This window comes from Podarcis raffonei, chromosome 10 (genome assembly GCF_027172205.1).
Source record: "Podarcis raffonei isolate rPodRaf1 chromosome 10, rPodRaf1.pri, whole genome shotgun sequence".
Taxonomy (NCBI): domain Eukaryota; kingdom Metazoa; phylum Chordata; class Lepidosauria; order Squamata; family Lacertidae; genus Podarcis; species Podarcis raffonei.
The window spans coordinates 54,018,677-54,036,471 of record NC_070611.1 but is presented as its reverse complement, the minus strand read 5'-3'; the positions used below and the strand labels follow the sequence as shown (position 1 = coordinate 54,036,471).

At 42.6% G+C, this 17,795-nt stretch overlaps 1 protein-coding gene across 4 annotated transcripts in view; it reads right to left on the bottom strand.

Moving 5' to 3' along the window:
* Positions 1-6,295: 6,295 nt before the first annotated feature.
* The window catches only part of ATP6V0A4 (ATPase H+ transporting V0 subunit a4), a 37,790-nt gene continuing 26,290 nt past the window's right edge, over positions 6,296-17,795 (bottom strand). For all 4 annotated transcript variants that reach the window (XM_053407014.1, XM_053407015.1, XM_053407012.1 and 1 more), the window contains exons 16-21: positions 15,685-15,901; positions 14,176-14,283; positions 12,252-12,392; positions 10,317-10,434; positions 8,810-8,984; positions 6,296-7,737 (exon numbers count right to left, since the gene is read on the bottom strand). In XM_053407014.1, the coding sequence (XP_053262989.1) occupies positions 7,647-7,737; positions 8,810-8,984; positions 10,317-10,434; positions 12,252-12,392; positions 14,176-14,283; positions 15,685-15,901 (850 nt within the window). In that variant the 3' untranslated portion in view covers positions 6,296-7,646. The remainder of the gene's footprint in view (positions 7,738-8,809; positions 8,985-10,316; positions 10,435-12,251; positions 12,393-14,175; positions 14,284-15,684; positions 15,902-17,795) is intronic.

Here is a 17,795-nt window from a genome sequence, read left to right as displayed (position 1 = left end):
ATGCATGCCACCCAAATACATTGTTAAAACCTTCCAGATCCAGCACGTCAGTGTTTTCAAGAAGCAACCATTCTCTCAGCCAGCAAAAAGCGGCTGATTCATAATAAAGTTTAAGGTCTGGCAGGGCAAAACCACCTCTTTCTTTAGCATCAGTTAGTATCTTAAATTTTATTCGAGGTTTCTTGCCCTGCCAGACAAATCTAGAGATATCTCTCTGCCACTTCTTGAAACAATCCATTTTATCCAGAATTTGCAATGTTTAAACAAAAACAACATCCTAGGCAATACATTCATTTTGATCGCAGCAATTCGGCCCAGCAATGATAACTTCAGATTTGACCATATTTCTAGATCCTTTTTCACCTCCATCCAACATTTTTCATAGTTATCCTTAAACAGGTTCACATTTTTGGCAGTCATATTAACCCCTAGATATTTTACTTTCTTAACCAATGTTAATCCTGTCTCCTTCTGAAACGTTTCTTTCTCAATCACTGTTAGATTTTTCTCTAACACCTTAGTTTTCATTTTATTCAACTTGAAACCCGCTACCTGACCAAATTCTTGAATTAGTTCCAATACTCTTTTGGTACTAGATTCTGGCTCCTGTAATGTCAATACCAAATCATCAGCAAATGCTTTCAATTTGTATTGTTTAGCTCCGACTTGTATACCTTTAACCAATTGGTCCCTTCTAATCATATTTAAAAGGACCTTCAGGACCGATATAAAAAGCAATGGAGAGATTGGGCAACCTTGTCGTGTTCCTTTCTCTATCTTAAATTCTTCCGTCACTACGTTGTTCACAATTAATTTAGCCTTTTGTTCGGAATAAATTGCACCTATACCGTTTCCAAACCCTTGATCAACCCCCAACCCTTGTAGATTTTTCTTCATAAAACTCCAAGAAATATTGTCGAAGGCTTTCTCCGCGTCCACAAATATCAGAACTGCCTTAGTGTTAATATTCACTTGTAGTTTCTCTAAAATGTTAATTATGTTCCTCGTATTGTCAGACAAGTGTCTGCCCGGGAGAAAGCCCGCTTGATCTTTATGAATTTCTTCTGCCAAAACCTTTTTTAGTCTTTTAGCCAAAATATCTGCAAAAATTTTGTAATCCACATTAAGCAAAGATATGTGGCGGTAATTCTTAAGCTGTGTGTTCTCAGACTCTACTTTCGGTATAAGTGTAATATAAGCTTCCTTCCACGACTCTGGTGCCCTTTTCCCTTCCAATATTTCATTGCAGACTTCCTTTAAAGGTTGTGCTAACCATTCTTTCAAAGCTCTGTAGTATCTTGAAGTCAAACCATCCGGTCCTGGGGATTTACCTAGTTGCATGTTCTGGATGGCCCCTTCTATCTCCTGATCCGTTATTTTACAATTCAGCATTAGCTTGTTTTCTTGGGAGATTTTTTGTAATCCATTTGTTTTCAAAAAACGGTCAATGTCCATTTCTTTCTGCGTCTCCTGTGTATATAATTGTTTAAAGTACCTCTGGAAGCACTTTCTAATCTCCACTGGGTTCTGTATATTCCTTCCTTCCACTTCCAAATTTGTAATGGTATTAAGTTTTTGTCTTTTTTTTTCATTTGCCAAGCTAGCAGTTTCCCGCATTTATTTGCCGATTCAAACGTCTTTTGTCTCATCTGTTTAATTTTCCATTCTATTTCCTGATTCATCATTTTCATATATTGCACTTGGTGTAACTTTATCTCTTTCAGGATCTCCTGCGACTTTGGTTTCATTCTCAATTTCTTTTCTCCTTCCTTTATTTTCTCCAAAATTTTATCTTTTTTCTTATTTTGAACTCTTTTCTTGATGGCAGTCTGTTGTATCAAAAATCCTCTCATAACTGCTTTGCTTGCGTCCCAAATTACTCTTTTTTCAACAGTGGTGTTCATATTTATCTCGAAGTAATCTCTCAGAGTTTTTGGGGCCTTCTTAGTCACTTCTTCATTCCTAAACAAGGTGTCATTCATCCTCCATCTAAAGGAACCAGTTGGTGTTAATTTCATTTCCATCTTCACAGCATTGTGGTCGGAGCAAGTTTTAGGGCAAATTTCAACTTTTCTAATCTTCGGAGCCAGCCCTCTAGTTACCCAGATTTGATCAATTCTTGTCCATGTCCATGTCATTTTGGCCTCAGAGAAGAAAGTTCCCTCCCTTCCCAGAGGGTTCTTCATTCTCCAAATGTCAACTAGGTCATGTCAAAAAAAGTTTTTGGTAGTCTACCATCCTTAGTAACTACCTGTCTCTGTGCCTTATCCATATTTGTAGATACCACTCCATTCATGTCGCCCATCAAAATTATATTGTAATCCATGTGGTCCAACAGAGTCTCATGTAGTTTCTTTAAAAATTCCGATTTTCCCTCATTTGGTGCATAAACACCTATTATCAAAAATTTCTCTCCTTGTAATTGGATTTCAATTGCAACAAATCTTCCTTGATCATCCTTAAATATGAATTTCGGTGATAGGCTCTCCTTTGCATAAAGTACATCAGGGTCTTTTCCAGGGAGTCTTTTCTTCTCATGAGGTGGCCAAAGTATTGGAGCCTCAGCTTCATGACCTGTCCTTCCAGTGAGCACTCAGGGCTAATTTCCTTAAGAATGGAGAGGTTTGATCTTCTTGCAGTCCATGGGACTCTCAAGAGTCTCCTCCAGCACCATAATTCAAAAGCATCAATTCTTCGGCGATCAGCCTTCTTTATGGTCCAGCTCTCACTTCCATACATCACTACTGGGAAAACCATGGCTTTAACTATACGGACCTTTGTTGGCAAGGTGATGTCTCTGCTTTTTAAGATGCTGTCTAGGTTTGCCATCGCCTTTCTCCCAAGGAGCAGGCCTCTTTTAATTTCGTGACTGCTGTCACCATCTGCAGTGATCATGGAGCCCAAGAAAGTAAAATCTCTCACTGCCTCCATTTCTTCCCCTTCTATTTGCCAGGAGGTGATGGGCCCAGTGGCCATGATCTTCCTTTTTTTTTGATGTTGAGCTTCAGACCATATTTTGCGCTCTCCTCTTTCACCCTCATTAAAAGGTTCTTTAATTTCTCCTCACTTTCTGCCATCAAGGTTGTGTCATCTGCATATCTGAGGTTGTTGATATTTCTTCCGGCGATCTTAATTCCAGCTTGGGATTCATCCAGCCCAGCCTTTCGCATGATGAATTCTGCATATAAGTTAAATAAGCAGGGAGACAATATACAGCCTTGCCGTACTCCTTTCCCAATTTTGAACCAATCAGTTGTTCCATATCCAGTTCTAACTGTAGCTTCTTGTCCCACATAGAGATTTCTCAGGAGACAGATGAGGTGATCAGGCACTCCCATTTCTTTAAGAACTTGCCATAGTTTGCTGTGGTCGACACAGTCAAAGTCTTTTGCATAGTCAATGAAGCAGAAGTAGATGTCTTTCTGGAACTCTCTAGCTTTCTCCATAATCCAGCGCATGTTTGCAATTTGGTCTCTGGTTCCTCTGCCCCTTCGAAATCCAGCTTGCACTTCTGGGAGTTCTCGGTCCACATAGTGCTTGAGCCTTCCTTGTAGAATTTTAAGCATAACCTTGCTAGCGTGTGAAATGAGTGCAATTGTGCGGTAGTTGGAGCATTCTTTGGCACTGCCCTTCTTTGGGATTGGGATGTAGACTGATCTTCTCCAATCCTCTGGCCACTGCTGAGTTTTCCAAACTTGCTGGCATATTGAGTGTAGCACCTTAGCAGCAGCAGCATCTTTTAAAATTTTAAGTAGTTCAGCTGGAATACCATCACTTCCACTGGCCTTGTTATTTGCAGTGCTTTCTGAGGCCCATTTGACTCCACTCTCCAGGATGTCTGGCTCAAGGTCAGCAACCACACTACCTGGGTTGTACGAGCCATCCATATCTTTCTGGTATAATTCCTTTGTGTATTCTTGCCACCTATTCTTGATGTCTTCTGCTTCTGTTAGGTCCTTACCACTTTTGTCCTTTATTATGGTAATTGAGTGTAGCTGCGTCTAAAGTCTTGGGCTGTGTACACATTAGGTAAAGGTAAAGGACCCCTGACAGTTAAGTCCAGTCGCACTCATCTCGCTTTACTGGCCAAAGGAGCCTGTGTTTGTCCGCAGTTTTTCCAGGTCATGTGGCCAGCATGACTAAGCCACTTCAGGCGCAACAGGACACCAAAACCAGAGCAGCACATGGAAACTCCCTTCCTGCCAGAGTGGTAGCTATTTATCTACTTGTGCTTTCAAACTGCTAGGTTGGCAGGAGCTGGGACTGGGCAACGGGAGCTCACCCTGTTGCGGGGATTCGAACTGCCAACCTTCTGATCGGCAAGCCCAAGAGGCTCAGTGGTTTAGACCACAGCACCATCTGTGTCCCTGTGTACACATTACTGGCTTAAAATGCTGCTAGCTTTTTGTTTTGCTCAATTTGGATCAAAGCTGCTTTGGGGGGGGGTGGAATACACATCAAAACACAGTATTCCCTAAGAAACTACATGGCAGATACAGGATTGCAGCTAAATTTTGCACCACAAAATTCAGAGTAGCGCGAACTTCAAAGGACGGCTATGTTTCCATTTTTGTATTGTTCCAGAAAGTGTAAAGTTAATAAATCCAAATAAAATTTATCCCCCATCCTTACTATGGATGTGCAAAAGGCCTCTGGTTCAATCCCTGACATCACCAGGTAGGGCTGGGGAAGTCCATTACCTGAAACCCTGGGGAGCTCCTGCCAGTCAGTGTAGGCGAAACTGAGCTAGATGTCTCCATGGTCTGTTTCAGTATAAGGCAGGTTGCTATGTTCCTGTATCATTCATGAATGATCCAGCATGCAGGGCATCAGCTCAGATAACAGAAATGGGATATCCCTTTTCACTCTGCCTTTCTTCCCCCTTCGTGTGATATTTCTTCTTTGCAGATTGTGTTCCGGAAGATCAGGGATATCGAGCGAGAAGAGGGACAGCACGGAAGAATGAAGCCCTTTTAGACCTGCTACCTGACCACCCGGTTCGTTGGCTTTCTCAAAGATTTAGGCAGCGGCAGGAGGTCTGGTAAGCTGCCAGCCAGTGTAGACAATATTGATTCTGATTCTGTATAAAGCAGCTCCCACTGTTCCACATTTATTTAGCAAGGTTTATATACAGCTTACTAAATAAGTTCAAATGAAATGGTATAAAATATGGAAGATAGCAACAAAACCAGACTTGTGAAGGCATAATGAGTGGTATTCAACAAGGTAGAGTAGACTCATCGAAACAGATGAACATTACTAGTGTAGGTCTATTAAGTTCAATAGGTCTACTTTGAGTAAAACCTAGTTGGGTAACACCCAATAAATACAGGGAGGAATTCAACAAAGCACTGTGGATAGTCGTTCCATCAGCACAAACTTTTCAGCTTCACAGACGGCATAGTCTGCCCTCTCCCTGCCACGCTTTTTTGGGGGTTCAGCTGATCCCCACCTGATCCAATTTTGAGGGGCCCTGGGGACACACAAGGGGAGGAGAGAAGGGAAAGCCACATGGCACTAGCAGAATTCTTTGCATGGGCTCCCGCTAACAGGAATAATAAACTGAATCCCGCCCGTAGATAAAGTCAACAGGCTTTAAAAACAAATGTACATAATAAAATTGAGTAGGCTTGCTTAAATGAAGTTTTTAGCAGACATCGAAAACAGTCTAATATTGTTAAGCAGGGAGTTCTAAAAAAACAAGTGCTGCCACACTGAACAGTTCATTTATTGCAAGTATGCAACAAATATTATGTGGCACTTTATAAAAGCGCTAATCCCGTATAAAACAGTTTCCAGAGGGGTGACTGTGATAGACTGTGGCTGCAAAGACAGCAGAATCTTGCAGCACCTTAAGTTGGTTATAAATGTGTTCGTCTTTCAGGTGCAATAGGGCTATTGATTTATCTTATTCAAAGAGGGAAGAGAAGAGAGGAAGTATTTGTTTCTGGTCTGCAGCTGGTAAGTCCTCTTCTTTACATCTACATTTAATAGTTTATGATCCAGATCAGACTGTTCCTCATGGTAATGTGTGGGAAAATCTCCAGCTAGTTTAATGTTAAGCTGTGGAACAATTAAGATAATATGCAGGTTCTTACAATGAAGTTATGTTTACATGCTGAAAACACCCAGTCATTCCTGAATCCTGTTTGTGTTCTTCAGTTGCCAGGATAAAGAAATGTGATCTTGTAAGAGGATTAATGGCCATTTGGTAACCTGATCAAGTTCAATATCTAAACATGCTTTTGGGGGGTAAAATCTGCATGAGTTGGCAAGAGAGACAGCCACACCTGAGTTGGTTTTGAGCAATTTATTCATTTATGCTACCAAATCAATGAAGCAGCAGTTTTGACTTTCTAATGAAAATACATAGGACGTTTCAACAGCTGTCTTCCATGGAGCAATAAAAGTTTAACACTAGGATATGAAGCTATATCCACACAGTGTTATTCTGCGAGTAGAGAAGTAATGGCTTGTTGCAGCCCTTGGTTTTTGTCAATGGGTTTCAACATGCCACATGGTAGTTCATGTGTGTTACCACCAGATGCCATAAATATTATGAAGAGAGGGCTTCAAATAAGAGGGGATCCCTGGATCCCTAACTGTACGCTAGTCTGTGGAAGAGCAGGAAATGAAAGATAGACGTCTGTTAGCTCTAGACCTAGGAGTAAAGGTAAAGGGACCCCTGACCTTATGTCCAGTCGCGGACGACTCTGGGGTTGCGGCGCTCATCTCGCTTTATTGGCTGAGGGATCCGGCATACGGCTTCCGGGTCATGTGGCCAGCATGACTAAACCTCTTCTGGCGAACCAGAGCAGCGCACGGAAACACCGTTTACCTTCCCACTGAAGCAGTACCTATTTATTTATCTACTTGCACTGTGTGCTTCTGAGCTTTTAGGTTGGCAGGAGCTTCATTTTTGCTTTTAGATTTTGCAAAAAAAGCTCAACAACTCAAAAAACTATGGCAAGCCTAGGATACAAGTTCCTCATCCTTGTCTAATGGAAATATAGTAAAGGTCTGATGTGCCTTTAAGAGTTATGCAGAAGGGAGAATATTGGCAGGTTGCTTCTCCCATCATTGCAGCCCAACAGCTCCAAACATGAAACTCCATTGCAACATATCCTTGGCCCTTAGTCTTCTATGTAGATCAGCCTTTCTCAACCTGTGGGTCCCCAGATATTGTTGAACTACAACTCCCATCACCCCTATCTAGCAAGGCCAGAGCTCAGGGATGATGGGAGGACCTACAGGTTGAGAACCGCTGATGTAGATGGTCCAGTACCATGCTGGTATGGAGGAGAATCCAATCGTGTGCGTCTACATATCTGAAATGGAACATAAACTTGTTTATGACTTTGCTAGGTCCAAATTGCAGATTCCTTTCACATGGAGCAGAGTGACATTGAACAAAATGAGTGAAGAGGTGAAAGGGACCTTGGGTGGTACATCTTTTTAAATAAACCACTGACTCCCACTTTTTGTTTTGTTTTTTACAATGGTTTATAGAGGGAAATATTGTGAAGTATTCCTGAAGCTGAACAACTTTCCCTTGCGGCTGGAGGAGGAGGAAGCTAATCTTGAGAGTTAGGAAGAAGAGGAGAAGCAATCTTGAAAGTTTTAGATCTCCATGTTCTAAGTGGGCTTCAATCTTCTGTTCGTTCTATGATGGCTTTAAAGGAGAATGGTACAAATGCATATCCTGCCCCAGAGTAGAATTTGTTCTGGAATTCCACCCTAATGAGAGGGGAAAGAAAGGCATGTCAAATAAACAGGGTTCTGTGTTCAATGAGGGGTTAGTTTAATCTAATTCAGCAGTTCTCAATTAGCCAAGTAGAAGCCAGCCCTTTGTTTTCAAAAGCCAAGCCATGGACCCCCCTGCCTACCGCTATGGTAGTTTTTGTTATGTGAATGGTGCCACAGACCCACTGGGTGGGTTACGCAGCCCCCCTGAGGTCTGTGGACCACTGGTCAAGTTGATTATTTCTATCCTAAGGTAAAGGGACCCCTGCCCATTAGGTCCAGTCATGGCCAACTCTGGGGTTGTGGCGCTCATCTCGCTTTATAGGCCGAGTTCATGTGGCCAGCATGACTAAGCCGCTTCTGGGGAACCAGAGCAGCACACAGAAACGCCGTTTACCTTCCCGACGGAGCGGTACCTATTTATCTACTTGCATTTCATGCTTTCGAACTGCTAGGTTGGCAGGAGAAGGGACCGAGCAACGGGAGCTCACCCCGTCGCGGGGATTCGAACCACCGACCTTCTGATCGGCAAGTCCTAGGCTCTGTGGTTTAACCCACAGTGCCACCCACGTCCCTGTTTCTATCCTACTTTTCTATTAAACAGCAATCAAAGTAGCTTACAAAAGGAAATAGTTAAGCATTTGTTTTTCATTTTTGAAAAGAGAAGATCAATGCATCCATTAAAACACTGTCTTTTGCCTTCAAATGAGAACTGAATCAAATTTCTCCCCCCCCCCACCCCAGAACAAATGAGCTGTGCTCTAAAGGCTAGAAGCCTCTTTGTGATGTTGGTGTCTCTCTCTGGAGATCCGATATAAGGTAGCAGATCTACTCCTTGGTAGGAATGTGTATCACCGATCACTTCCGCCTATGCTCAACTTGTATAATTGTAAATAAACTAAGCGTTTCAAGAAACACCACAACTCTCCCAAGTTCTCTCCTGCAGGAGAGCATCACTGAGCCGACTGGGGATGTGGGGAACCCATAGCGATACATTTGCAAACTACTTCCTTTTGTTATTTCTTTGTCAACCCTTTCCCTACTCAAATGTACCCAGGTTACCTACCAGTGAAGTCTCAGGGCATGCAGGAAGGCAGAGAGGCCCTCCATGATCAGTAAAATGGCTACAGTCAGAGCAGCAAAGACGGCAAAGAGGACGAAGATTACGATGAGTCCTATCCAGTTGCCACTGGAGTGGAATGAGATGATCAGCACCTGGCCCCAGAGGACCTCTGAGAGCTCTGGAGAAGAAGAGGAGTTTGGATTTGATATCTTGCTTTATCACTACCCGAAGGAGTCTCAAAGCAGCTAACATTCTCCTTTCCCTTCCTCCCCCACAACAAACACTCTGTGGGGCTGAGAGACTTCAGAGAAGTGTGACTAGCCCAAGGGCACCCAGCAGCTGCATGTGGAGGAGCGGAGATGCGAACCCAGTTCACCAGATTACGAGTCCACCGCTCTTAACACCACACCAGGGAGAAGAGATTACAGAGGCAAATGTCACGCAAGAAACAGCCATGAACAGCAAGTCATTAAAGACCATTCTGGCAGGAGATCCCCCCAATAAGAGTAAGTCACAGCTCCCCTCTGTTCCCCCCACACCCATGAAGGCCAGAACCTGTTTTAGCCAGAGGGCAGCATTCCTTTCTGGGCAACCTCCCAAGGGCCACATGCTAGCAGTGGATGGAGCTTCAACCTTTGTAATACAACAATATCTGCCACTTTCTACTTTCTTTGTTGATGAACCAGTGCTGTTATTTTTCCTGTCTAGGGCTCTGTTCTTAAAGAGTGCACCCAAGCAATATTGAACGTGATGGCATCGCAGCTCTGTAACTGATCAGAACTGGCTTTCCAATGACATCACCAAGAGCGAACAAAGCCAACTCTGAGTGAGGCACTGCTGCCTGCATCAGTCATCTGGCTGAACCCAGTCAGCTGGACCACTGATCACCCTCAGACTATGTGGGTGAACCTTGTCACCTCCTTTCAATACAAGCACCACCAAATTGCCCAAGAAGGGTGGTGGTGTTTTCTTAGCAATGCCAAAAATGTTGAAAAAACACTCTCCATCTTTTGGCTCACTTTTAGCTTAAATGTGCCTGTGTGTGGTATTCAACTAAGCTTTGCTTAGAGTAGACCTGTTGAAATTAATGAACATGGATAAGTTAGATCCATTCATGTCAATGACTATTCTGAGTAAAACTTAGTTGAATGCAGTATGACTTTCCTTGTACATTGTCATTGAGTTCCTAATTATCTGCTGGTGGTTCAAATAATCTCTGGGAGGGATGAGGCACCTGTGGCCCTCCAGATGTTGGACTGAGTTTCATCAATGGCTGATGGGAACTGGAGTCCAGCAATGCCTGATAGTTACCAGGTTCCCAACACCTACTCTGCAGAGATGCCTAGTATTAGTATTCTCTCATCCCATGCCAAAACAGGTTCAATCCCTGTAAGGGACAACTGCATATTCCTGCACTTCAAGGGGTTGGATTAGATGATCGTCAGGCTCCCTTCCAACTCTGCGATTCAGAGACATAAAACACAGTGAGCACCACAAATGAAAAACTCACGTGCATGAGCCAAGCTCAGCGCCCAGAGCCGAAGGTAGGAAGCTGTGTTGGAAATGCAACCCAGGCAATATTCGATGGTGTGAATAGCCTGGTGAACAAAGATGTCTCCAAAGTTGAACTGAAAGAGATTTTAAAGGGAAAAAATGACATCTATATTGTGGCCAGGAGCACTCAAAGAACAACATAACCGAGGATTTGGCACAGAAGAATCGAAATTGCACAATGTACTATTGAAAAGCAATAAGAAAACATTATCAAAGGTTTGCAATCTTATTAGATTGGGACCTACAAGAAGAAGTAGTTAAAGAGGTGATGGTAAAGTGGGCTCAAGACATCGGCCATACGATATATTTGGAACAGTGAGAAAGGCTCTGGGGTATAGATATTAGGTTCACCGCTTGCTACACCATAAAAGAGAATTTCAAGAAAATGTTTTTCAGGTGGTACCTAACACCATCAAAGCTTGCCAAAATTTATAAACAAAAGTCTAATTTATGCTGGAAATGTGGAAAATGGAAGGAACATTGTTCCATATCTGGTGGAGCTGCGAAAAAACCAAGACCTACTGGGGTATGATTCATGAATAACTTGAAGGTCAAAATTTAAAAATTGCAATGATAGTATCGAATCTATAAGATAAGGAAGTAGAGATGTTGTGGGGGGGGGGTCAAAGGGTGTGGGGGTGGGAAGATATGGGGGTGAGAAGTATTTACGTGTATGTGTATGTAAATAGTAGCCTTATTTTTGTATGTTTTTGCACCCGTAGGGTATTTACGTGTATGTGTATGTAAATAGTAGCCTTATTTTTGTATGTTTTTGCACCCGTAGGGTGCATTTCTTTTTCTTTTTCTGTATTACTAAAATTTAATAAATTAAATTTAATAAATTAATAAATAAATTAAAAAACTACATAACCAGTTCTCCCCTAAATATTTTGGATTTGTTTTTCAAACAGAGCACCTACTACCAATACTCCCTTCATTCTTTATTCACACTAATGCTGTTGACTTTTCATCTACATTTCGACCCAACTGGACACCATGTTGAATTAAGACAGACCCTTTCAAATCTGCAATGATGTGTGTGTGTGTGTGTGTGTGTGTGTTCTAGAATTCCTGAGCAATGTTGGAGACAAAGCTGCTAGTGTCTGCTTGTATATCTCTAGCTATATACATATACATATACATATATATATATATATATATACACACACACACACACACACACACGATAACGACCACTTGACAGTGATGCCATATAACCTCTGCACACAATTCTTCAAACACTTTGGCTGAAAGTGGCCTACATGCTATGTGACATGCTATGTCTGTCCTGAAGCTCACATTAATCAGCTTCATCAGGCATTGATAAACAAAAAACAAAACAAATGCAGTCTCATGTTAGTAACTGTACATCAGTGCATGGTTGATTTATTAATGTTCATTGGATTGTTTTATTGAATACAGTGGTACCTCAGGTTACATATACTTCAGGTTACAGACGCTTCAGGTTACAGACTCCGCTAACCCAGAAATAGTACCTCGGGTTAAGAACTTTGCTTCAGGATGAGAACAGAAATCATGCAGTGGCAGTGCAGCAGCAGCAGCAGGAGGCCCCATTAGCTAAAGTGGTGCTTCAGGTTAAGAACAATTTCAGGTTAAGAACGGACCTCCGGAATGAATTACGTACTTAACCCGAGGTACCACTGTATATGCAAAACAGTACAATCGGCTTCAGTGGAGGACCCTGGGTTCTAGTGCTATGAGGGAGGGAGAAAAACAAAACCTCTCTCTATTCACTTTCCCCACAGCATACATAATTTCCTGCACCTCTTTCTTCTTAACTAAAAAGCCTCAAAATGCAGAAACCATGTCCCCCCCCTTGGGGAGTTTTTCCAGCCCTACCTCTTCCTCCCCTACTTTTGGTTGCCCCTACCTCTTCCTCATGGTCCTCATGCCCGCCATGGTGACCGCCATCATTGTGGTCTTCTTGGACTGGCTTCTTAGGATAGTCAGACTTAATGATCTCCACCTCAATGTCCCCAGTGGGGCTCTCCGACAGCTCAGGTGAAGCCAGCTTAAGAGAAGCAAAACAGAGAATGGCTTTTGTCAGTGTACTCCAAAAAAAGCAGATTCAGCAAAAGGTAAAGCGTTTTATTGCAGAAATTGTTTTTTAAAATAATAATATTTTGTCTAAATCACAAGTTGGTACCCCCATTCAGCCCAAGGTCCCCTAATTCTTGTGGTCAAGCTTCCAGGACCTGCCTGCCAGGGGTGGGCTGGGCAATGGATAACAATAATAATATAATTTATTATTTATACTTCGCCCATTTGGTTGGGTTTCCCCAGCCACTCTGGGCAGCTCCCAACAGAATATTAAAAACACAATAAAAGATCAAACATTAAAAAGTTCCCTAAACAGGGCTGCTTTCAGGTATCTTCTAAAAGTCAGATAGTTGTTTATTTCCTTGACATCTGATGGGAGGGCGTTCCACATGGCGGGCGCCACCACTGAGAAGGCCCTCTGCCTGGTTCCCTGTAACCTCACTTTTCACAGTGAGGGAACTGCCAGAAGGCCCTCGGAGCTGGACCTTAGTGTCTGGGCTGAACAATGGGGGTGGAGACGCTCCTTCAGGTTTCAGTTCTTACCTCAGTACAGCTGGCTACATTACAGCTCCTCAAAGACAAGAGCTTTCAACACACACACGCGCGCACACACACAGACACACACACGGCAGTCAGGCAGAAGCAGTCAAGCTAGGTCTGGAGAAGGTCTCCTGAGGTGAAACCTGAGAGCTGAATAGAGGAACCAGGAGGTTCTTATTTGGCCCCCTGAGTCTGAGGCGCCCCAGTCCTGGTTTAAAGAGATCCTTTGATTGCATAGTAATCAACCTATTTCTATATACATGCAGCAGGCAATCCATTTTTCTGTCGCCTCACTGTCAAAAATTTTACCAGACATCAATTTCACATCTTAACAAGCTACAAAAACGGTTCTTATTATTGAATAAGGCTTTGGCTGACAAATGGGCTCATTAGTAGTCAGTTGCTATGGGGAATGTCTAAATGTACTTCAGATGGCGAAACAATGAATTACAGGGCAGTGAAAATAATCTTTGAATGAAATCACCACCCATCTAAGAAATTAATACTGCATATATTGGGGTGGGGTGGGGTGGAGGGGAACCAGGCACTTGTTAGCAAGTCTCTTCCAGTGGTTTAATGTTTGGGTTGCATTATAATAGTTTTCAAATGGACTGAATTCAGAAAGCTGCTTTTTATATGAGCAAGAGCGGACTGCGGCAGGAAGTTAGAGAAGCGGACTCAGCCTTTTGTTCAAAAATGAAGTTTATTGCATAGCTATTGGTCAAGCCACCATCTTTCAGCCAAGACCACCTCAATGGGTAGCCTATATATTACTGATGCTATGCTGCTGCATAAACTTGTGAGTTTTAACTCTGTTAATAGGGCTTTCTGCTGCTGGAGGGATTGCAAACCCCTGTGTTTTAGAAACAGGTGCCAGCCATTTTTCCTTTGTTGTTAATCCACACACGTTGGGTGTCTGGAAGATTAGTATAATTGATATATCCTCTTTCCAATTCCAATCAGTCTGGTTGATAACCTATCGCAGATGCTACAGCAGCAGATTCCCTCCACTGGAAAGGGGCTGGATTAGTTGAATTACAAGGTTTCTTCCAGTTCTACAATTCAGTGCTTTCAGAACCTGGTTTTATAATGACTTGCAAACCATGAGATCTGCAAATCTTTGCTACAAAATCTTCAGCTCATCTCACTCAACCCAAGATTGCCTTTACCCTCTAGGAAGGAGGCCAAATGTCTCAAGAGACCTTTATTCTTACCATACGCTGAGCTCTCTGGTGATTGGCTCGAAGGATGAAAGGTTTAATCAAAAGCATCCAAGGAACAGAAATCAGGGCAAAGATTACCAGGAAGGTTTGTACTTCTTGCTACAAGGAAGGAAGGAAATAAGATAGTTAGATAAGCAATACACACCACCCACCCACACCTGCTTAAAGGAAAATTCGGTGTCAATTATCTTTTTTCAAAAATGCCATTCTGCTGTGATACTGGAAAATAGCACACTGGCTCACCGAGAGCTCCAATTCTGAGTGGTTTAACACTCGACCCCTTTTGCCAGGGAACTCTGGGACTGTAGGTCTGGAGGGAAATAGGGGTCTCCTAACACACTACAGTTCCCAGGATTCTTGGGGTGTGTGAACTATGATTGTTTAAAGTGGTATAACACTGCTTTAAATGTATGGTGCAGATGAGACCCATGTAAGGAAGTTTATTTTACTTTGAGGGAAGGAGCTATGATTTGGCAATACGGTTTTGTTAAAAGAAATGGCCCTATGTGTTCTGAAAAACTCAACCATTCTGGCTGAAGATGAGTGAAATTGCTATTTGAGAAACAGAAATATATCCTGGGAAACCACTGAACATTGAAGCTGCCTTACCAACATGATTGATTAATTAGGACTCTTTGGGGAAATGTTTCGCAACTTTCAAACTGTGCTTTTGATTTAAGATGGTTTGCCATGCGTGCCGCCTGTATTCTCCTTCCTCAAGAGTGTGCTCATAAATCAAGAGCGTTTGCCAATCTGCTACTTGCAAGCTCATGTATGTACTTTTAATTTGTAACCTGGAACTGAGTGATTCTGTGCCATTTACAGGGCACATAGAAGTCTGTTGTGAAACGGGCTGTTTTGTTCTCATTTTCATTACTCTGAGATTAAGCTTCCTGAATAAAATGAAGTTTATCTGTTTCACCTGAAGTCTCTGCTTGCCTGCTTTCTCAACATCTAGATTTTATAAGGCAAGAACCCCTTTTCCAGTACTGGCAGATCCAGGGCTCGACAGCATGAAAACATACAGTTTCCAACACACAGAGCTACATTAGGGTGGCCATATTTAAAAAAATAAAAACCAGCAGCTTTTCTTCTTCTTTTTACAAAAACGCAAAAAATCCACAATTTTTAAATTGCCTAAGATCCAGGACAAAGCACCACCTTTCAGAAATTCCCCCGGACATCAATTCCGCCTTTGAAATCTCAGTAATGTCCAGGAAAATCTGGCAGCCCTAAGCTACATTAGGCTCTGAGTCCTCCTTAGTCCATGATAAATAGTCAAAAATAGCCCTAAACCAGCCTTCCCAACCTGGTGCCCCTCAAATATTTTAGACAAAAACTCCCGTCAGTCTCAGCCAGAACTTTATCTTAACTTACCATAATTTGTGAATCACCCCCACCTGTTATTTTTAAAAAAGGTTAGCATATAAAACTCTACGCTTGGCTAAAGTGTACTTCCTCAATAACAAAGTTCTTAGCGAAAGAGAAAGGAGACCATACCTGATGCACATACAGAGGAGCATTTGTCTCATCGCTGTAACTGAACAGAAACATGTTGATAAAATGGATGAGGATGCTTGGGGCGTCTTGGGCGTCAGCAACACCGTATTGGCACCACTTGAAAATAATCATGAAAACCAGGTAACCAAACAGGCAGAGGATGAAAATCATCTGTGGGATGAACTGCAGGATGATGTTGAGGACTTGCCTGAAATATCTGGGAAGATAGGAGCCAAGAGAAGGAAAAAACATCAGTGTGGAAGCGAAGAGAGTTTGCAGCAGCTTCCCACAGTGTGGTGCCCTCCAGACATTGTTGGACTCCTCCATCATTCCTCTTGGCCATTGGCTATTCTAGATGGAGCTGATGGTGGGAATTGTAGCCCTACAACATCTAGAAGGCAGTCTGTTGGAGAAAGCTGTTTTAGAGGATGATGTGGAAGGAAGGAGGACAATCGGGCCATATTAAATCACCACTTGGTTTATTCTAGTAAGGTGAAGCCACCAGACAGTGCCAGATTACTAAATAGGCAGAGTAGACCTATGGGCCTTTTAGGAGCCCTGCAACAACCGATCAAAATAATGCTGATTTGATCTTGAAATAAAATTACAATTCAGCTTTCTTGATTGAGTGTTAGCTTTACATACATCTATAATCAATGGCTCCCCCCCCCACATATGCCTTGCTCTCACTTTTTGCCAGCTTAAATGAAGTCTAGTGCAACCGTTTCTAACAGTCAGTAAAAACAGGAAGCCAAGATAAGGCAGATTGCTTCCTAGGTGCTTCTGTTGTAATACATCGGACCGTGGCCAGCCAAGACTGTTGTAATACATCAGACTGTGGCCAGCAAAGATAGGAACATCCTGCTTCTGCAAAGTACCAGATACTACCGATCTTGCAAAGTACTTGGAAAACAAGTGACACGTGGATTGCTCTTTTCAACTGCACCCAATGAAGGAAGAAGAGGCTGCAATCGTTTGGTCAAGCAAGACTGAGCCAGCATCTTCTGTTGAGAAAAAGTCTCTCTACTAAGCCCATCCTGGACAATGTGAACGTGAAGGGCAAGCACATGGTCATGCAGGTTGACTTCAATGTCCCAATGAAGGACAACAAATTAACCAACCACCAGAGATTCAGGGCAGCTGTCCCAACCATCAAGCATTGCTTGGACCACAGAGATAGGTCTGTGGTACTGATGAGTCACCTGGGGTGATTTGGTGGAGTTCCTATGCCTGAGAAATTCTCCTTGCAACCTGTAGCCGCAGGACTTTGACAGGGATGCCTTGTTCCTGGAAGACTGTGTGGGTTCAGAGGTGGAAGCAGCTGATTCTGATCCTGAAACTAGCTCAGTCACTCTTCAGGGAAACCTCTGGTTCCATGCAGAAGAGGAAGGGAAAGGGGAAGATACTGAATCAAGGCTGATTCAGCAAAGGTAGGTGATTTCAGAACATTACTTTCTAAACTAGGAGATGATTTTATCATTGGTGCTTTCGGAACTGCACACAGAGCTCACAGTTCCATGGTTGGGTTCAATCTACCTCAAAGCTGCTGGTTTCCTGATAAAGAAAGAACTTGATTATTTTGCTAAAGCTCTAGAGCAGCTTTTCTCAACCTTGGATCCCCAAATGTCGTTGAATTACAACTCCCATCATTCCTAGCTAGCATAGCCAGTGGTCAATGATGAAGGGAGTTATAACTGAAAAACATCTGGGGACCCAAGGTTGAAAAAAAGCTGCTCTAGAAAGTTCAGAGTGACCCTTCCTAGGAATCCTTGGAAGTGCTGAAGTTCAAGATAAGATTCAGCTGACTCAAAACATGCTGGATCAAGTCAATGAGATGATAATTGTGGTGGGATGGCTTTCACCTTCCTGAAAGTGCTCAACAACATGGAGATTGTTAATTCTTTGTAAGAAAAAGAAGAATCTGTTGGGGGAAAGCAGTATGCTTCCTTCTCTTAAGGCTCTAATTAATGCATGTGTTGTTTTAAACAACCAGAGGACACTGCTTATGTAGCAATCTAGCCAGAATTTTCTTGTAACCCCTCTGTTTAAGTTAACTCCACCCCTAAAAGCTGAGTCGTCTTGTTTGCTATTCCTCCAGAAAAGATGTCTGC